We start from the raw sequence: 14,519 nt of genomic DNA on the forward strand, positions 1-14,519 counted from the left end.
AAGTTTTCTAGATAGTTCTGCAGGCATGAAATCCATCCCACCAGCCTAGCTGCCCCTTACCCCCAGTCTCTGGAGGTGAATTGTTGCAGACCCCCCATTACTTTCAGGAATGGCAGCTTGCCTTCTGAGCCCCTCCACCCTGCATGCAGTGCTCGACCACCCTCTGCGCTTTTAACTAGATTTGTTTTGAAAGTCATTGGCTCAGTTCTCTTTCTGCAAGTATACGTGATCCAGACAGCCTTGGCTCACAAGTTGACTTCACAGGTCAGTTACACAACAAGTAGGAAGAACTTTGATTATACCCTTCTCTGGGGGAAAATGGTGTAATAATACCAAGAGCCAAGACGATGAGCTAATTGCTCTAGAATTGAACTTAGGATACCTCGCCACTAATTTTCTTCTCCCTCATAACTAGGAATGTGAACTTGAATGCAGGAGGAGCAAAGGGAAATGCCAGGAGACATAACTGAGGAGCATTAAGAGTATAGCCAAGAATGAAACAAATATAGCAGATTGACCTTTTTGCGAAAATGATGTCTGAGTGTAATCTACTCTGGAAAAAGAATAAATATTTGGATGCTCTGTGGATTTGGAGCCAGACAGTTCTAACTTTGGATTTGCCTCTAAAACTCATTAGCTATGCGACTTTGAGCAAATTACATAAGATCTCTGTGCCTTGGTCTTTTCATCTATAAAGTGGGGATAGCATTTTGAACAGAGAAGATTGTATCAGGATTAGAGATCATAGCTGTGCACCTAGCACAGAATAGACTGTACGTTGTAATTATAATAATAAAATGCATCAGCCTCTGCTTCAGCTTCCCTCTTCAACAAAGAATTTTAAACATGATATTGAAATTTTCAGTTTGATATACCTATTTTCATCAGTGATTCATACACCTATTTTAATGAACTTTGATTACACATTATAATCAGCACTTCTTGAGAAAAATATTTTTTATTGATTTCAGAGAGGAAGGGAGAGGATGAGAGAGATAGAAACATCAGTGATGAGAGAGATTCATTTATTGGCTGCCTCCTGTACGCATCACACTGGGCATGGAGCCCAGAACCCCGGCATGTGCCCTGACCAGGAATCAAACCATGACCTCCTGGTTCATTGGTCAGTGTTCAGCCACTGAGTTACAGTCAGTTGGGTGAATTGGCAATTTAAAAAAAAAAAAAATACAGATGCCTCAACCTAGACCAATTAAACCAGAGACTTTGGGGTTGGGTCCCAAGACTGCATTTTACATGATGCTAACATGCACCTAAGGCTAAGAACCACTGGCATTTCCCATTTACATGTAAGCCCCTTGAAAGCAGAAAGTGTGCTTTATTTTCCTTTTTATCCCATGCTTACTTAGCCTGATGTGGAAGCTCAGTGAATATCTCTTGAACCAAATTAGAAAAAATTAGAGAAAGTTGTCTAAATTCCCCAAACTGGGCTCATCTGGGCACTTCTCTTGGGCAGTAGATAAAGGCAAGAGAACCAGAATATTATCATTTTCACAATAGAGATTTGGAAGAGAAGTATAAAGAAAGGTCAGGGTCCTTTCAGCTGACAATTCACCTATTGACTACAATATCATTTATCACTGGTCCTCTTTTGGACTCTGGTTGTCAAGGGATCAGAGAAGTGAGACAGCAGAATACTTTGAGAAGCTCCATCAGTTAAAAACATACACAACTTCCTTAGAAAATTTTCTTTGAAAGAAGGAGAATGTCAGGCACTTTCAGGGTATGATAATGGGCAAGATCAGAGGAGAGAAATCAGTGAATCAGTGGGCACATATTTGGGAATGTTTAGTGTACAAACATATGATGTGAGACCTTGGAATATACCAGTAGCAGTCCCAGTTATTATCATGGTGAGCATGTCATTAGGATATTCACAATATTAGTTTCTCTTTTGCAGGCACGTGGTCTTGGGCATTACTGTGTTATTGGCCAAAAATATGTGAGTGGGAAGTTACAGGTGTCACATTCTGGGGATACGTTAAGAGCAAGTGTACTTTTCCTCTGTCACATAAGGTAATGGGTGCGCTGTCAGCCAGGGCCCTGGATTGAGGATCATGCAGAGCAGAGTTCTCAGCTGCTGCGTGGAGATGTAGCATGAATGAGAACTAAGCCTTTAAGTTTTTGAGGATTCGGGGGGTCATTTGTTATAGAACCCTGCCTATCATAGTGCATACATATGACAAAAAGCTTCTAAGCTAGCCACTTCTGTGAAAAGACTAAAGATAACTTTGAAACTGATTGTATGATAACCCTGTCACTTCTCCTATGCATTAAATTGGTCAAAATTCAACACCTTCCTAATCCTCAGTTTCTCCATCTGTAAAAATCATTGAGTTGTCAATGTGAAAACACATCATTTAGTGTAAGTGTTTAGCAGAGTGCCTGGTGAATGATGATGCTTGGTAAACAGGACATAGAGTCCTATTATTTGTGAAACAAACTGGACAGATGATGGGAAAGCAGAAAGCACAAAAGCACGCACTAAATATTTTCTAGATGAATTAATGAAGGAAGCCAGGATAAGGGACCACGAAATGGCATAACTTCTACAAATTTTTCGAGGGTGGGTTCTCTCTTCTTTTACATTTTTATTCCTTCTCGACCCCCATCTTTGAAATGAGGTATCCTTTAGAAAATGAGAGGAGAGGGAGACTCTAGTGAATTGTAAATAAAAACAATCGTTTTAAGTTATTTTTATACAATTTCATGCTTGTTTCTCTTTTTTCCAGCAAACTGGTGACAGTGCATTTAGATTCTAATTCTTCCTCTGAAATAGGCTTTTGTTTGGCCTTTTAAAGACAATAGACTTCCTTCCTCATCTGTCCCTGGAGATGATGGTGACTAATTCCCTGGGCCAGGCACTGAGGTTGGCACAACTGTGCATGATGCACCTGGCACACTACCTCCTTTATGAACGTTGAGCTTCACTTTTACCATCAGCAACTTCTTTCTCATTTAAAGGAGACACCAGCCTCGTATAACTTTTATTCTGTAATGCCTTTGGCTTGGAAGGTGCCCAAACTACTTGACACTGTCTTTGTTCTCCTGAAAGTTTGTGGGAAAGGTCCAGTGGGAGATCTGTGTAAAGTGAAATAAATAGTGATCTGTGACTATATTTGATTGGAAGAACCCTGCATGTCTACGCCATTGGAAAAGTAAAACACGGATTTTATGTCCCAGATGTGTCAATTTTTTTTCCCCTACGAATGAGGTCTCACTCCTGAATAGAATTATAGAATGTTTAGAAGCATCCTTGACCTCTATAAGTACCAACCCCCACATGATAATAAAAAATGTACCATAACATTGAAAAATGTTATGGGGTCATACTCAACCTCCAATTAAGAATCCCTAGTCTAGGCCCTTTTGTCAAAGATAACAAATGACATACATGTCAGGAAATACATATCAGGTTGTATGGAACTAATGGTTGTTATGCTTAGTATAATAACTAGATTATCTTGGTAACCAGCAAATCTCTCCATTGTAATTAACTGTTAATTATGGAATTACCTTGAGTGTGTGTGATTATATTGTTCCCAAACAAATTTTCACTTAATGATTTTTAGCTTCTACTGATGACTCTCCCTTGAGTCTACACAGTAGGGGATATTAAAATGATGATTTTCCTCATTCTTCTGTGCATGTATACCAGCTGAAAATTTTCTATAAAGAAGAGCTTTCCACTTCCTTTCTTTTAAAAATATAATTGACACATAGATTCTGTTTTAAATAAATCGTAATTATTTTTCATCAGTATTTTGATGCTCATATTGCCCAAATGCTCATATTGACCTTCTTTCTAGTGATCCAGATGCATCACGCACAGTTGTGCCAACCTCAGTGCATGGCCCAGGTAATAAGCTACAATCATTTCAAGGGACAGATGAGGAAAGAAGTCTATTGTCTTTAAAAGGCCAAAACCAGCAGTCAGACATCCCTCTCACAATCTGGGACCACTGGCTCCTAACCACTCATCTGCCTGACTGCCTGATGATCCCTAATTGCCTCTGCCTGCCAGCATGATTATTCCTAACCATCTCTGCCTTGGCCCCTGCCACCATGGCTTTGTCTGGAAGGAGGACAGGACAACTGGAGATGTCCAGTCTATCCAGTCTAATTAGCATATTACCCTTTTATTAGTATAGATAGGCATGCTACTAGTTCTTGTGGGAACAAAATGTGTAAGTTAAAGAGCATGTTCTCAGGTAGTTTTTTTTTTTTTTAACCTTCACTCAAGGATATATTTTCCATTGCTTTTTAGAGAGAGTGGAAGAGAAGGAGAAGAGGAGGGAGAGAGAGAGAGGAAGAGAGAGGGAGAGATTGATGTGAGAGAGAAACATCAATTGGTTGCCTTCCACATGCGCCCTGATGGGGGTCAGGGATCAAACCTGCAACCTAGGTACATGCCTTTGAGAGGAATCGAACCCAAGGTGTTAGGGGCCAATGCTCTAACCCAGTGGTTGGCAAACGCATTAGTCAGCAGAGCCAAATATCAATAGTACAATGATTGAAATTTCTTTTGAGAGCCAAATTTTTTAAACTTAAACTTCTAACACCACTTCTTTAAAATAGACTCACCCAGGCCGTGGTATTTTGTGGAAGAGCCACACTCAAGGGGCCAAAGAGCTGCATGTGGCTGACAAGCCGTAGTTTGTCAACCTCAGCTCTAACCACTGAACTGCACAGGTCAGGGCATTCTCAGGTAATGTCTAGGCACAAATTACCTATGTGTACATACCAAATATTACTGTAAAGAATATTACTATTGGCCTAAAAACAAGGAAAAACAAGAAAAGAGAATTCTACTGGAGAGATTAACAAAGACTTCAGAAATAAGATGATAGTTGAGTTCAGCCAAGGCAACCCCAAAATCCATAAGGCCCAATATATACATTATAAAGTAAGAGAAATTTTAGAATATAAAATGAGAAAGAAGCAGTATTTAAAGTGTTCTAGTCATCTCTTCTGTAATCCACTGCACTGTGTACTTCTTTCTATTCTGGCAGGTTGCCTTGCAAAGGATTTGGCTCCAGGTGTGTCACTGTGATAGCCAGAGAGGACCTTTCAGCAGGATCACAGCCATAGTGACTTGGAACTCCAGTGCAGACACATAGTAGACAATTAAAATTTAATCAAGGAATGAACCAAATATTTTAAAAGCACTCTGTGAAGTCAGTTGAACTTTCTAATTTTTTACAAGTTGATTATTTTGGGTTTTGAGTCCCCAGATGGCTAGTGAGTGCTACAGAATTCATTATCCAGTGGCTACACTTGTTCTCATCTTTAGCTAGGCATCTAAGGGTAGGGTGGACAATGCAGGTCCCCAGTGACCACCTCTGTGCCAAGATCCTCACTGATCCTAAATGGGTCCACACACATTCATACATCCTTTAAACCTGAGAGTCAAAATCACAAAAAATCCATGTTTGAAATTTGACAGGCGCACATGCAGCTTGTTGGTTGTGCGTGCCTTTTATATGCACAGAGATGCTAGCAAGGACACATAACACACAATAGCAAAGTTGTAAAAGAGGCCACAAAAATTAGCTGGGATGTGAAACCTAATGTGCAAATAAGATCTGAAATGGGAAAAAGGATAATCAGTATAGTCAAAACATTTATCCTTGCTCCCTAAAAGAATGATCACTTCTTACCACCTCATACGAGATGCTAGAATTTGCTTATCATTTTAATTTTTGTACTTTTATTACTGAAGTTTAGGTCTAATTTTGCTTCCAAGGAAATTAGCATTTTATTCTCTGATCTAAATGTTACCCCCTTCTGAAGTATAACTCCATTATTATTTTTTATTTTTCAGTAATATATGCCCCATTTCATAGTGAAAGACAATGGGAGAATGGTATTCAAGTTCCTAAAACTTCTATTTTGCGGTCACAAATATCACAGAAAATTCATCATTTCCATGTAAGTCAGAGAGAATTGGTGAGAGCCATCAGGTAAATTATAATTTATGTGTAATATTTAAGAATTAAGGAAACCCATTCGAGAAAGTCACCAATAAACCCACTTAATGCTGGCACAGTCTGACCCCTTGCAACTTCACGAGTACTTCATGAAGCATTGGCTTCACTGGGCAGCTTATTAGAAATGCACATTCTAGGGCTCTACTTAGACCCATGAATCAGAGTTTGCATTTTAACAAATTTCTCATAGTATTTTGTGTGCACATTAAAGTTTTAGAAGCATGAGTTAATCAATCACAGGGCTTTCATGGAAACTCCATGAAAAGAAATTATTCCATCAATCTTTAATTTTGGTTGGATTTTCTCTTAAAGATCCACAGACCCAAATGCTTAGTAGTTTCAATATCTTACCTAAATTTACATCATGATGCATTCCTGGAATTTGATGGCCTTCCTGTTTTTCATTTTGCATCCAATCCAGTAGTGCCCTGTGGTACAGATTGCCCCTACCTCTCTGTCCACAGGAGAACCAGTTGTGTATGGGGAGAAGAGAGGTGCCAGTGATGTGAATTAGAGAATTATGTGGAAGACTGATAAGAGCTTTTAATTATGTGATGGGGATTTCAGCTCACTGTCACTACATTGCTTTTTCTCCAAGGATTGTCTTAGGCTTAAAGTCATTTTTGCAAAGGAATACCCTCTAACTCCCAACAGACTTCTGCATACCAAGTGAGTGAGTAGGCATATTACTTTGCTTGATTTTATTTCTCTCCCATCATTGTTCATTTTCAAATTAGTGATCTCGAGAAGCTAAGGAGAGGCGAGGTCCCCGGCACTTAGAAACATGGTTGCTATAGGTATTCCCTGCCAACTAGCTAACAACCAGAGGAAAAGATACCTGTCCTTTCCTTGACTTGAGTTTCAAGAAGACAAGTGACCTATCCATTGCATGGGAGTGAGCCCACTTAGTGGATATTGATGATGACAACAATAGCAAGAGTCTCTGCTGAAGGAATGACAGGGTGTGTGGAAAAGGACATAACTATTTTAACTCTTGAATCAACAAAGGAAGATGACATACCCAAGCTGCATCCCAAACATCCTTCTTCGCAAGGCACACATTCTCCAAGGTCTGGGTCTTGGACTTCACCTATACAGTGAGAAGAGTGAAAAACAATTCATTTTCATGGAGTGGAGATACACCAGTTGCTATGAAAATAATCTTTGTGTGTAGCTTATTTTCAAGCAAGTAGTAGAGCAATTATGAAACCTAAAACCATCTTCAAGGATCTATGTGTCACCCACAATTTTATCTCTTTCATTAATTTACTTGATTAGATCACATTGATTGGGTACAGATAGAATAGAGTGGGACTATATGCCTTGCCACTTGTATTGGAATTAAGCTGGTACATTTTATTTGTTAAATAAGTTCTGGGAATTTGGAATTGGGAATATAAATAAACAGGCTCTTTCTTTTGTTTTTAATCCTCACCTGAGGATATGATTTTGTTGATTTATTGATTGAGAGAGAGAGAGAGAGAGAGAGAGAGAGAGAGAGAGAGAGAGAGAGAGAGAGAGAAACATTGATGTGAGAGAGAAATATTGATGGGTTGCCTTCCGTGTATGCCCTGAATAGGGATTGAACCTGAAATCTAGGTATGTGCCCTGACTGGGAATCAAACCCACAAGCTTTTGGTGAACAGGTTGTTGCTTCAACCACGTGAGCAATCCAGCGAGGGTGAGGTTCTGTCTCTTTTATTCTGGTCTAGAAATTATTTTGGAGCTCTCTCTCTTCAGCATCAGATTAGGCATAATTCTTATACAAAGCAGAGAAAGTTTGCAGTATTCTTACATGGAAAAATTCTGTTTTTAAAATGTCCCTCTTCATATGTAAGATAAGGAATTGGTCAATAACTATAACTTACAATTCACAGAATATTTTAATATTTTCAGGTAGTTTTAGGTAGGATGACTCGCTCTGATTTCTCACAGCAACCATCTTGGTGCTATGCTCTCTCTTTTACAAATGAGGAAACAAGGAGCAGAATGCAAACTAATTTTGTCTAGAATCTCACAACTAGTAATTAAGAAGGAGAAAATTGTTGGCCAGGACTTACAGACTCTCATCTAATTTTCTCTACCCGATACCCTTCCCATGAACCCTCCACTCAAGATTGATTTCTGTGTGATTAATTACAGTCATTATGGATTATGTCTGGGGAAACGCAGAGAAAAAGTGTGTAAGGGGAAGAGAGAAGGGCAGCAATCACTGTTCCCATTTGCTGCGTAGTCACGCAGCGTCATCCCAGGCACTGACAGAAAACCAAGAAGACAATTCAAGAGTGTGGATCATGTAGGGGTACAGTTCCTCCTGCCACCTCCTGGGGAAGGGCAGTGGCTCCAGAGCAGCCTTACCTGGTCCACACTCTAACTTCTGGCAAGTGTGGTTGGTGGACGCTATGAAGTAGCCATTCGTGCATCGTGTGCAGATGTCTCCGCTGTGGCACAGCTCACAGTTATCCGGGCAGGGTAGGCAGGTGTGCTCCTCTGCAGGGTAGTGCCCCATTGGGCAGGTCTCCCGACACTCCCCCAAGTGCAGGAAGCGCTCCTGGCCTTGCTTATCTGAACAGGTAGAGGAACAAAAGCAACAACAACAACAACAAAAAAGGGAAAATGTACACAATTAACCATAAACCATAATAATATAATTAATATATTTTATTTAAAAAGAAAACATGACCAAGTGCTTCTGCTCCTAGGGGAACAGAAGTATAAGAATGGAATACCTTAATCAATAAAGAAATTTTAAAAAAGATTTTTCTTGGGGTCCTTTCAGTGTCTGTAGAAGTCCACAGTCATAGAGGTTAGATATCCCATGAGAATAAACAAATGCTTACTGATAGACATTTTTTTTGTGTTTTTTTTTTTATGACAGTGCAGTCTTTTAGAATGATTTTGAATTCTGTTATCACATGCTTGTGTTAGCTGTCTGAATTTTTGCATGGCTGCCAATTCCTACAGTGGCAGCCACTCAACACTAGACGCCTTCATGTGCATCTCTGAAAGCCCCTGAACTCAGCCAAGACTGGAGTCTACCAGGAAAGAATCAGCAGTACCCCCAGCATGAGACTATGGGAATTTACTCATGGATGAAATGGAAAATTCTAATGAGTTACAAACAATTGCAGTTAATAAAAAGGATTATCAATATATTTTAAAAAGTAAGATTGATAAATATAGATGCACCTAGAAGTCTCCTACCCTCATAGGTGTTTTGGTTTGTGCTGAGTGTGTTTGGGGTATCCATCTTCTTTGAACCAGGTTTCTCATATGTTCCGGCTTGTGAAAAACAGCTGATATGTGCTACCCACATAACTGGGGTCTACTGTTTGCTCATCATGTAATCTACCACGTGAAGATACAGAACACTGGTCTTCAAAGTGCAAGTGGCTGAATTTGTGGGTAGAGATAGCACTGATCCCATGTTACAAGTTCAGAAACTGAAAGTTATAATAGTATAATGTTAGGTTGAAAACATGAAAGTACCAGCATTCAACTATTTTTTTAAAGAGGGCCAAATTTCTCAGATATAGGTAGGATGAGCTGAGGGAGAACAGTGGTAAGCCTACTCTTTCTGACCCACAGTTTTACATTCTCTACACTTTCATGTGACATCAACTCAGGATACAGAGGCTTAGGGGCATTTAGGTACATATTTACTGAATGATTGAATGAGTAAGTGAATTAATATTTAGCAATATTCCTATTTTCCCAATATTCCAAATGGATCTTAAATAATGATGATGGGTTCAGATATTAGAGAAAATGTCTCCCAATCCCATTTTTATTGTTTAGACATGGCTTTATTATCTCTACAGCTTTGGATATTATAATTTGGGTTTAAAGGACAAAATTTGAAGGGTTTTGGTATTTTAAATATACAGACACTGCAAAAGGAGGCCATTTAGATGCCTTGTCCATGACCAGCTTTCCTCATAGGCTTGGTCCAAGAGTATGCCAAGATTTGGTCATTTTCCAAATAGCTTGAGTACTGTGGCAGCTCACTTAGTTGGGTCTGATAGTTTGGATACCCCCATTTGACTTAAACCCCTTGCATAAATCTTATCGGTGCTTCTCTTTTTTGCAAACAAGGAGAGTCTTAAAAGAGAAGTGAGGAACTATAACCCAGGATTTCTGACTGCTACTACTGAAGTTCTTTCTACAGAATCATTCATTCATTCATTCATTCATTCATTCAGTTATCTTGTGTGCCTTCCATATGCCAGACACTGTGCTAGTGCTCAAAATACAACAGAAAATAGGTAAAACCACTCACTACGCTTACAAAGCATAATCTTATGAACAAGATAGGTATCAAGTGAGAGGTGGCTTATAAAGTGAGTAGTGCAGGATTCCAAGGATCCTCTTATGAGGGGGACTTAACCTAGAAAAGGAGGGTAGGACAACCCATATTGAAGGAAATGACTTTGCGACTGAGACCTAAAGGATGAATAGGACAACCCATATTGAAGGAAATGACTTTGCGACTGAGACCTAAAGGATGAATAGAAAGAGGTTATTCAGACAGTGAGTGGGGAACATCTCAAGTGAAGTCTTTGAACAGCTAGAGAAATCAAATGCCCATAGGAATAAGGAAGTAAAAACAATAACAGTAGTAGTAATAACAATAACTTAATATTTACTGAGTGCCTCTTATATACCCAGCCCTGTTTCAAGTGCTTTATTATTTTGTCTAAGTCTTAATTTCATTTCCAGAATAATCCTAAGAGGGGCAACCATGATCATCATCTTAATAAATGAGGAAGGAAACAGAATGAGCAGGCTGGAGATAAAACTTGACATAGATATACTTTGTTTACATAAAAACACACAAGTAATTTAAATTTATGCAAATAAATGTGTTATTTCTTATTTTCCCACAAAAGCATGACACTATCAGTTCTTAATTTTTCTCAATTTTATTATAAGTAAGAATATAAATAAACAATTCTCTTTCTTCAGAAATGCCATGTAGGTATGCTGATGGTGATAACTGACAACCTCAGAATCAGTGAGAAACTGGGAGTGGTGGGAGTTGTGGAAAAATGCTCTCAGGTCAGACATTTGGGGAATGTGGACCAGTGTTGTTGCTAGAACTTCCAAGTTTTTAAGAGCAACAAAAAACTCAGGTTTTTCTTAGAAATTTCCCAATTTTAAAATTAAGGTAAAATAAAATATGAATCTGTCCCTCATGAAGTCAAAGTAGGAGTCAAACGTCAGAGGACCTTTAACATCGTGGAATATAATTCAGTGACAGCATAAACTTTGAATCATTAAAACTGGGACAGGGCGGGTCATATTTGTGTTTTGCAGTGGTTACTTTGTTCACAGGGCGCTGACAACTTCTAAGTGGCATAGCTCTTCGCTGAAGAGAACTTGATGCAACCTCTATTACCATATTTCTCTGAAAGACTGAATGTGTCCGCCTTAATTTCCTAGCTTTTCACTTTTACCTCTATAAACCTTAGCTTAACTGTCTCTCTCATGTCTGACACCATATCTTTATGCCCTTTCTTTCTTTTTCTCTGGAAAGACATCTCATAGCTTCTCTCTCATCTCAGAGGCAGCGAGTCTACAATGATGTAAACTTGTGTCCTGACAGCAAGCAGCAACTTCAGGGTTGTATACACTCGATAATCAACAGCTGCCTAACCTCAACCCCTTCACCCCTGAGATGAAGCTTCTGAGTCAGACCGGACAATGTCCCTGAGAGAACAGATTTCAAGCAACAAAGAACAAGTGACCAAACAGACTAGACTTCCTCACCTACTCCACAGGAGGTGCAGTTGGAAGGCTCGTTTCCCTGGCATTCTTGGCAAGTGTAGTGGCATGGATGGCATTGGTTCTTCAATGCAAATTTTCCGGAGGAACAGTCTAAAACGCAGCGGCCATCATCCAAAATCCTAAAGGAAAAGCAGATTTTTAAAATCTGTAAGGGTGGCATTTTGGAGTAGCCTTCAATTTTAGAACATGTGGTGTTCATGTTTCACTGCACAAACTTGGTTTCATTGTTCCAGAAACAAGGGGGATGCCTGGAACTGATCATCTTAGACCGTGTGGAATATTATTAATCATGTACCCATCCTTGCTTGGCTTGAGGGTTGGACTCAACAGCAGCCGTGCTGGAAACTGGCTGGGGATGCAGTCCTGATCTGGATTGCAAATAAGCTATCCAGTGCCGGTAGAGATTAAACCCATATTGTAGGCCCCAGACAATCCCAGCACACAGTTAGAGGATGGTCTTTGAATTTTCAAGACTCTAAGTGGAACTTTGAATTCAGAGACCTTGGAGAAAATATCCTTCCTTTAGATATGATCATGCCCTCACTTTGCAAGGCAGATGTCAGCTCTAAGGGCTCCCGGAGGGTAGAACGAAGCACTGTTCTGGGTTTAGATGCTACTTATAAACTTGGCCTATGCATTATGGCAAGTATGTGTGTCATTTGTGCAAAGTTTCCTGAATTATAGGGTACCGCATTTCTATTTTCTGACCATGTTTTCAATCCCCTATAAGGGCATTGCAGAAAAGTTAGCAGCTGAGCTTCTAAAACCTTTGGCTTTATGCACATATGTCATGGCTAATATTTTCATAGTTTTGCTTCTCTGTTTTACCCTTGCAAAGTAATCTCCAAATAGTATATGGTTAAGTAAACTGTATTCAAAATGTGTCCTAAGTACAAAACTCAGATAGGTAATGTGAATAGACGAGGTGAGCGAGGGAGGGGGTGCGGCAGCTCAACCCCCAGAGCTTCTAATTCAGTCGGTCCACCAGGGAGAGAGCTGAGAAATTGTATTTTTGACCAGTAACCATGGGTAACATTCATGCTCTGGTCCAGAGAACATTTGAGAGTTGCTGCTCCACCTTCTGCTCACCGATAGTCTGAATGTATTACTATGGAGTTTGCTAAATGACACCTAATACAGGTATCTTATAGATGTCTTTAGAGTAGCAGCCACTGTAACAGTTGGATGATTAACTGAGCATGTAGTACATGCATGCTCCCAAGGGCATAAATGCTGGCATCCAAGCCTGGGAGAATTAAGGGCATACAAGAAAAGGCAGAGTTTCCTTTCTCTCCACCACCTCTCTCCACTCAGACTGGATGCACATGGAAGGCCAGGTGTAGGCCTCATGCCACTTGTTCCTGGGGTGGCCCTGGCCCTGTTTCCATTGGTAGAGCCAGCCCTAAACTGGGATAGGCATTTGAATTCCAGGCTGGGAGGAAATTGGGGTGAGGCAAGACATGCTGAGTAATGTGTTACTTGCAGCCTTCCATTTTGTTCCAACTCCCTGAAAGTCTGTGTCCTTTGCATCTGTTTGGAAACAGGATAGGATTAAAGCCAACAGCATACAACAGAAGGCTGACTCACAACTCCCCGCCCCCCGACCCCACACCCCAGGTTTTGGTCACCCTACCCAGCACCACTGGTGTGAACAGTCCTTTTGGCCCCCACAGTAGTGCGTGGAATCCAGCGCTAAACAGATCCGCACACATATCTGGTTGTTCATGTCCAATCCTCTGCACCATGGCGTATAATGAGAGGACTGTGTTCCCAGCCCAGGCTTTTAGCTGATGGCACTAAAGCCAACTTGGAATATCCCAGCCCCACCCTGCCTCTGCTTTCTGAGCTAGAATATTTTTCAAGGGATAATTTGGATGTGGCTAGTTAAAAAACAAAATAAAACAAAAAAAAACCTCCCTTTAAGAAAAACTGAGCAAGAGCCTTCTGAGGTTTTTAAACAAGGAAACCACCAGACGCTCTGTGAAAAGGAGAATGGGGCATGTTTATTTGGGAGGGTTAATTTTCTTGCTAAAAGAAGAGGGAATGGAAAATTCATCACCATTTTGTCCTTTATAGAAAGGCACGAAAGATTGGTTTAGGGAGAAGTTATTTCCCTTGAGAAGGGCAACTAATACTGTCAATGATGGGAACCATTTAACATCACCTGGAAATTGGGGTGGGGGTAAAACAGATGGTGTAATATTTTTTTTTTAATGTGGGTAACAGGCTGCCTTTCTCACTTGAGTCCTTGATTTTAAGAAAGTACTAAGCACATAATGGTGCTTTAAATTACCTCCCTCCCCTGTCCCTTCAAGAAAGCACAGGTGACCTACCCAGTTTTCATAAGACCATGCATCCTTTTGAAGATGGGACTATAGAGAAAACAGTCATGCCTAAGTGCCAGCACAGAATTACATCACCCCCTGGGCCCTCCACCCCCTCCAGAAAACTTGCCATGGACCTTAAAGCAGAGTACCACTTCAAGTGGCTATTTCCACCGACACCAACAGATCTTCCCAGGCGGAGAACAGATACCTTGCCCTGGGCTCCATGGGGCTGCTGAAAACCAGCTCAAGCCATTTTTGGGGTCCCTGGTCATTCCATTTGTGGAATTCTGAGACACTCAGGCAAGCTCATTGCTATAGGGGAAGCACTTCTCTCCCCAAGTCATGTGCGCTCTTGGCCTTTTATGAGCAGTGAACCATCCTAGGTCCATCAGGGCTC

The 14,519-nt window shown here is 40.4% G+C and overlaps 1 protein-coding gene across 2 annotated transcripts in view; it reads right to left on the reverse strand.

Annotated features, from left to right (window-relative positions):
* PCSK5 (proprotein convertase subtilisin/kexin type 5) overlaps window positions 1-14,519 on the reverse strand; it is a 394,890-nt gene that overhangs the window by 70,174 nt on the left and 310,197 nt on the right. For both annotated transcript variants that reach the window (XM_036433764.2, XM_036433763.2), the window contains exons 22-24: window positions 11,778-11,914; window positions 8,367-8,573; window positions 7,030-7,098 (exon numbers count right to left, since the gene is read on the reverse strand). In XM_036433764.2, coding sequence (XP_036289657.1) covers window positions 7,030-7,098; window positions 8,367-8,573; window positions 11,778-11,914 — 413 coding nt within the window. The remainder of the gene's footprint in view (window positions 1-7,029; window positions 7,099-8,366; window positions 8,574-11,777; window positions 11,915-14,519) is intronic.

Source organism: Pipistrellus kuhlii, unplaced genomic scaffold, assembly GCF_014108245.1.
Source record: "Pipistrellus kuhlii isolate mPipKuh1 unplaced genomic scaffold, mPipKuh1.p scaffold_m20_p_12, whole genome shotgun sequence".
Classification (NCBI taxonomy): Eukaryota; Metazoa; Chordata; class Mammalia; order Chiroptera; family Vespertilionidae; genus Pipistrellus; species Pipistrellus kuhlii.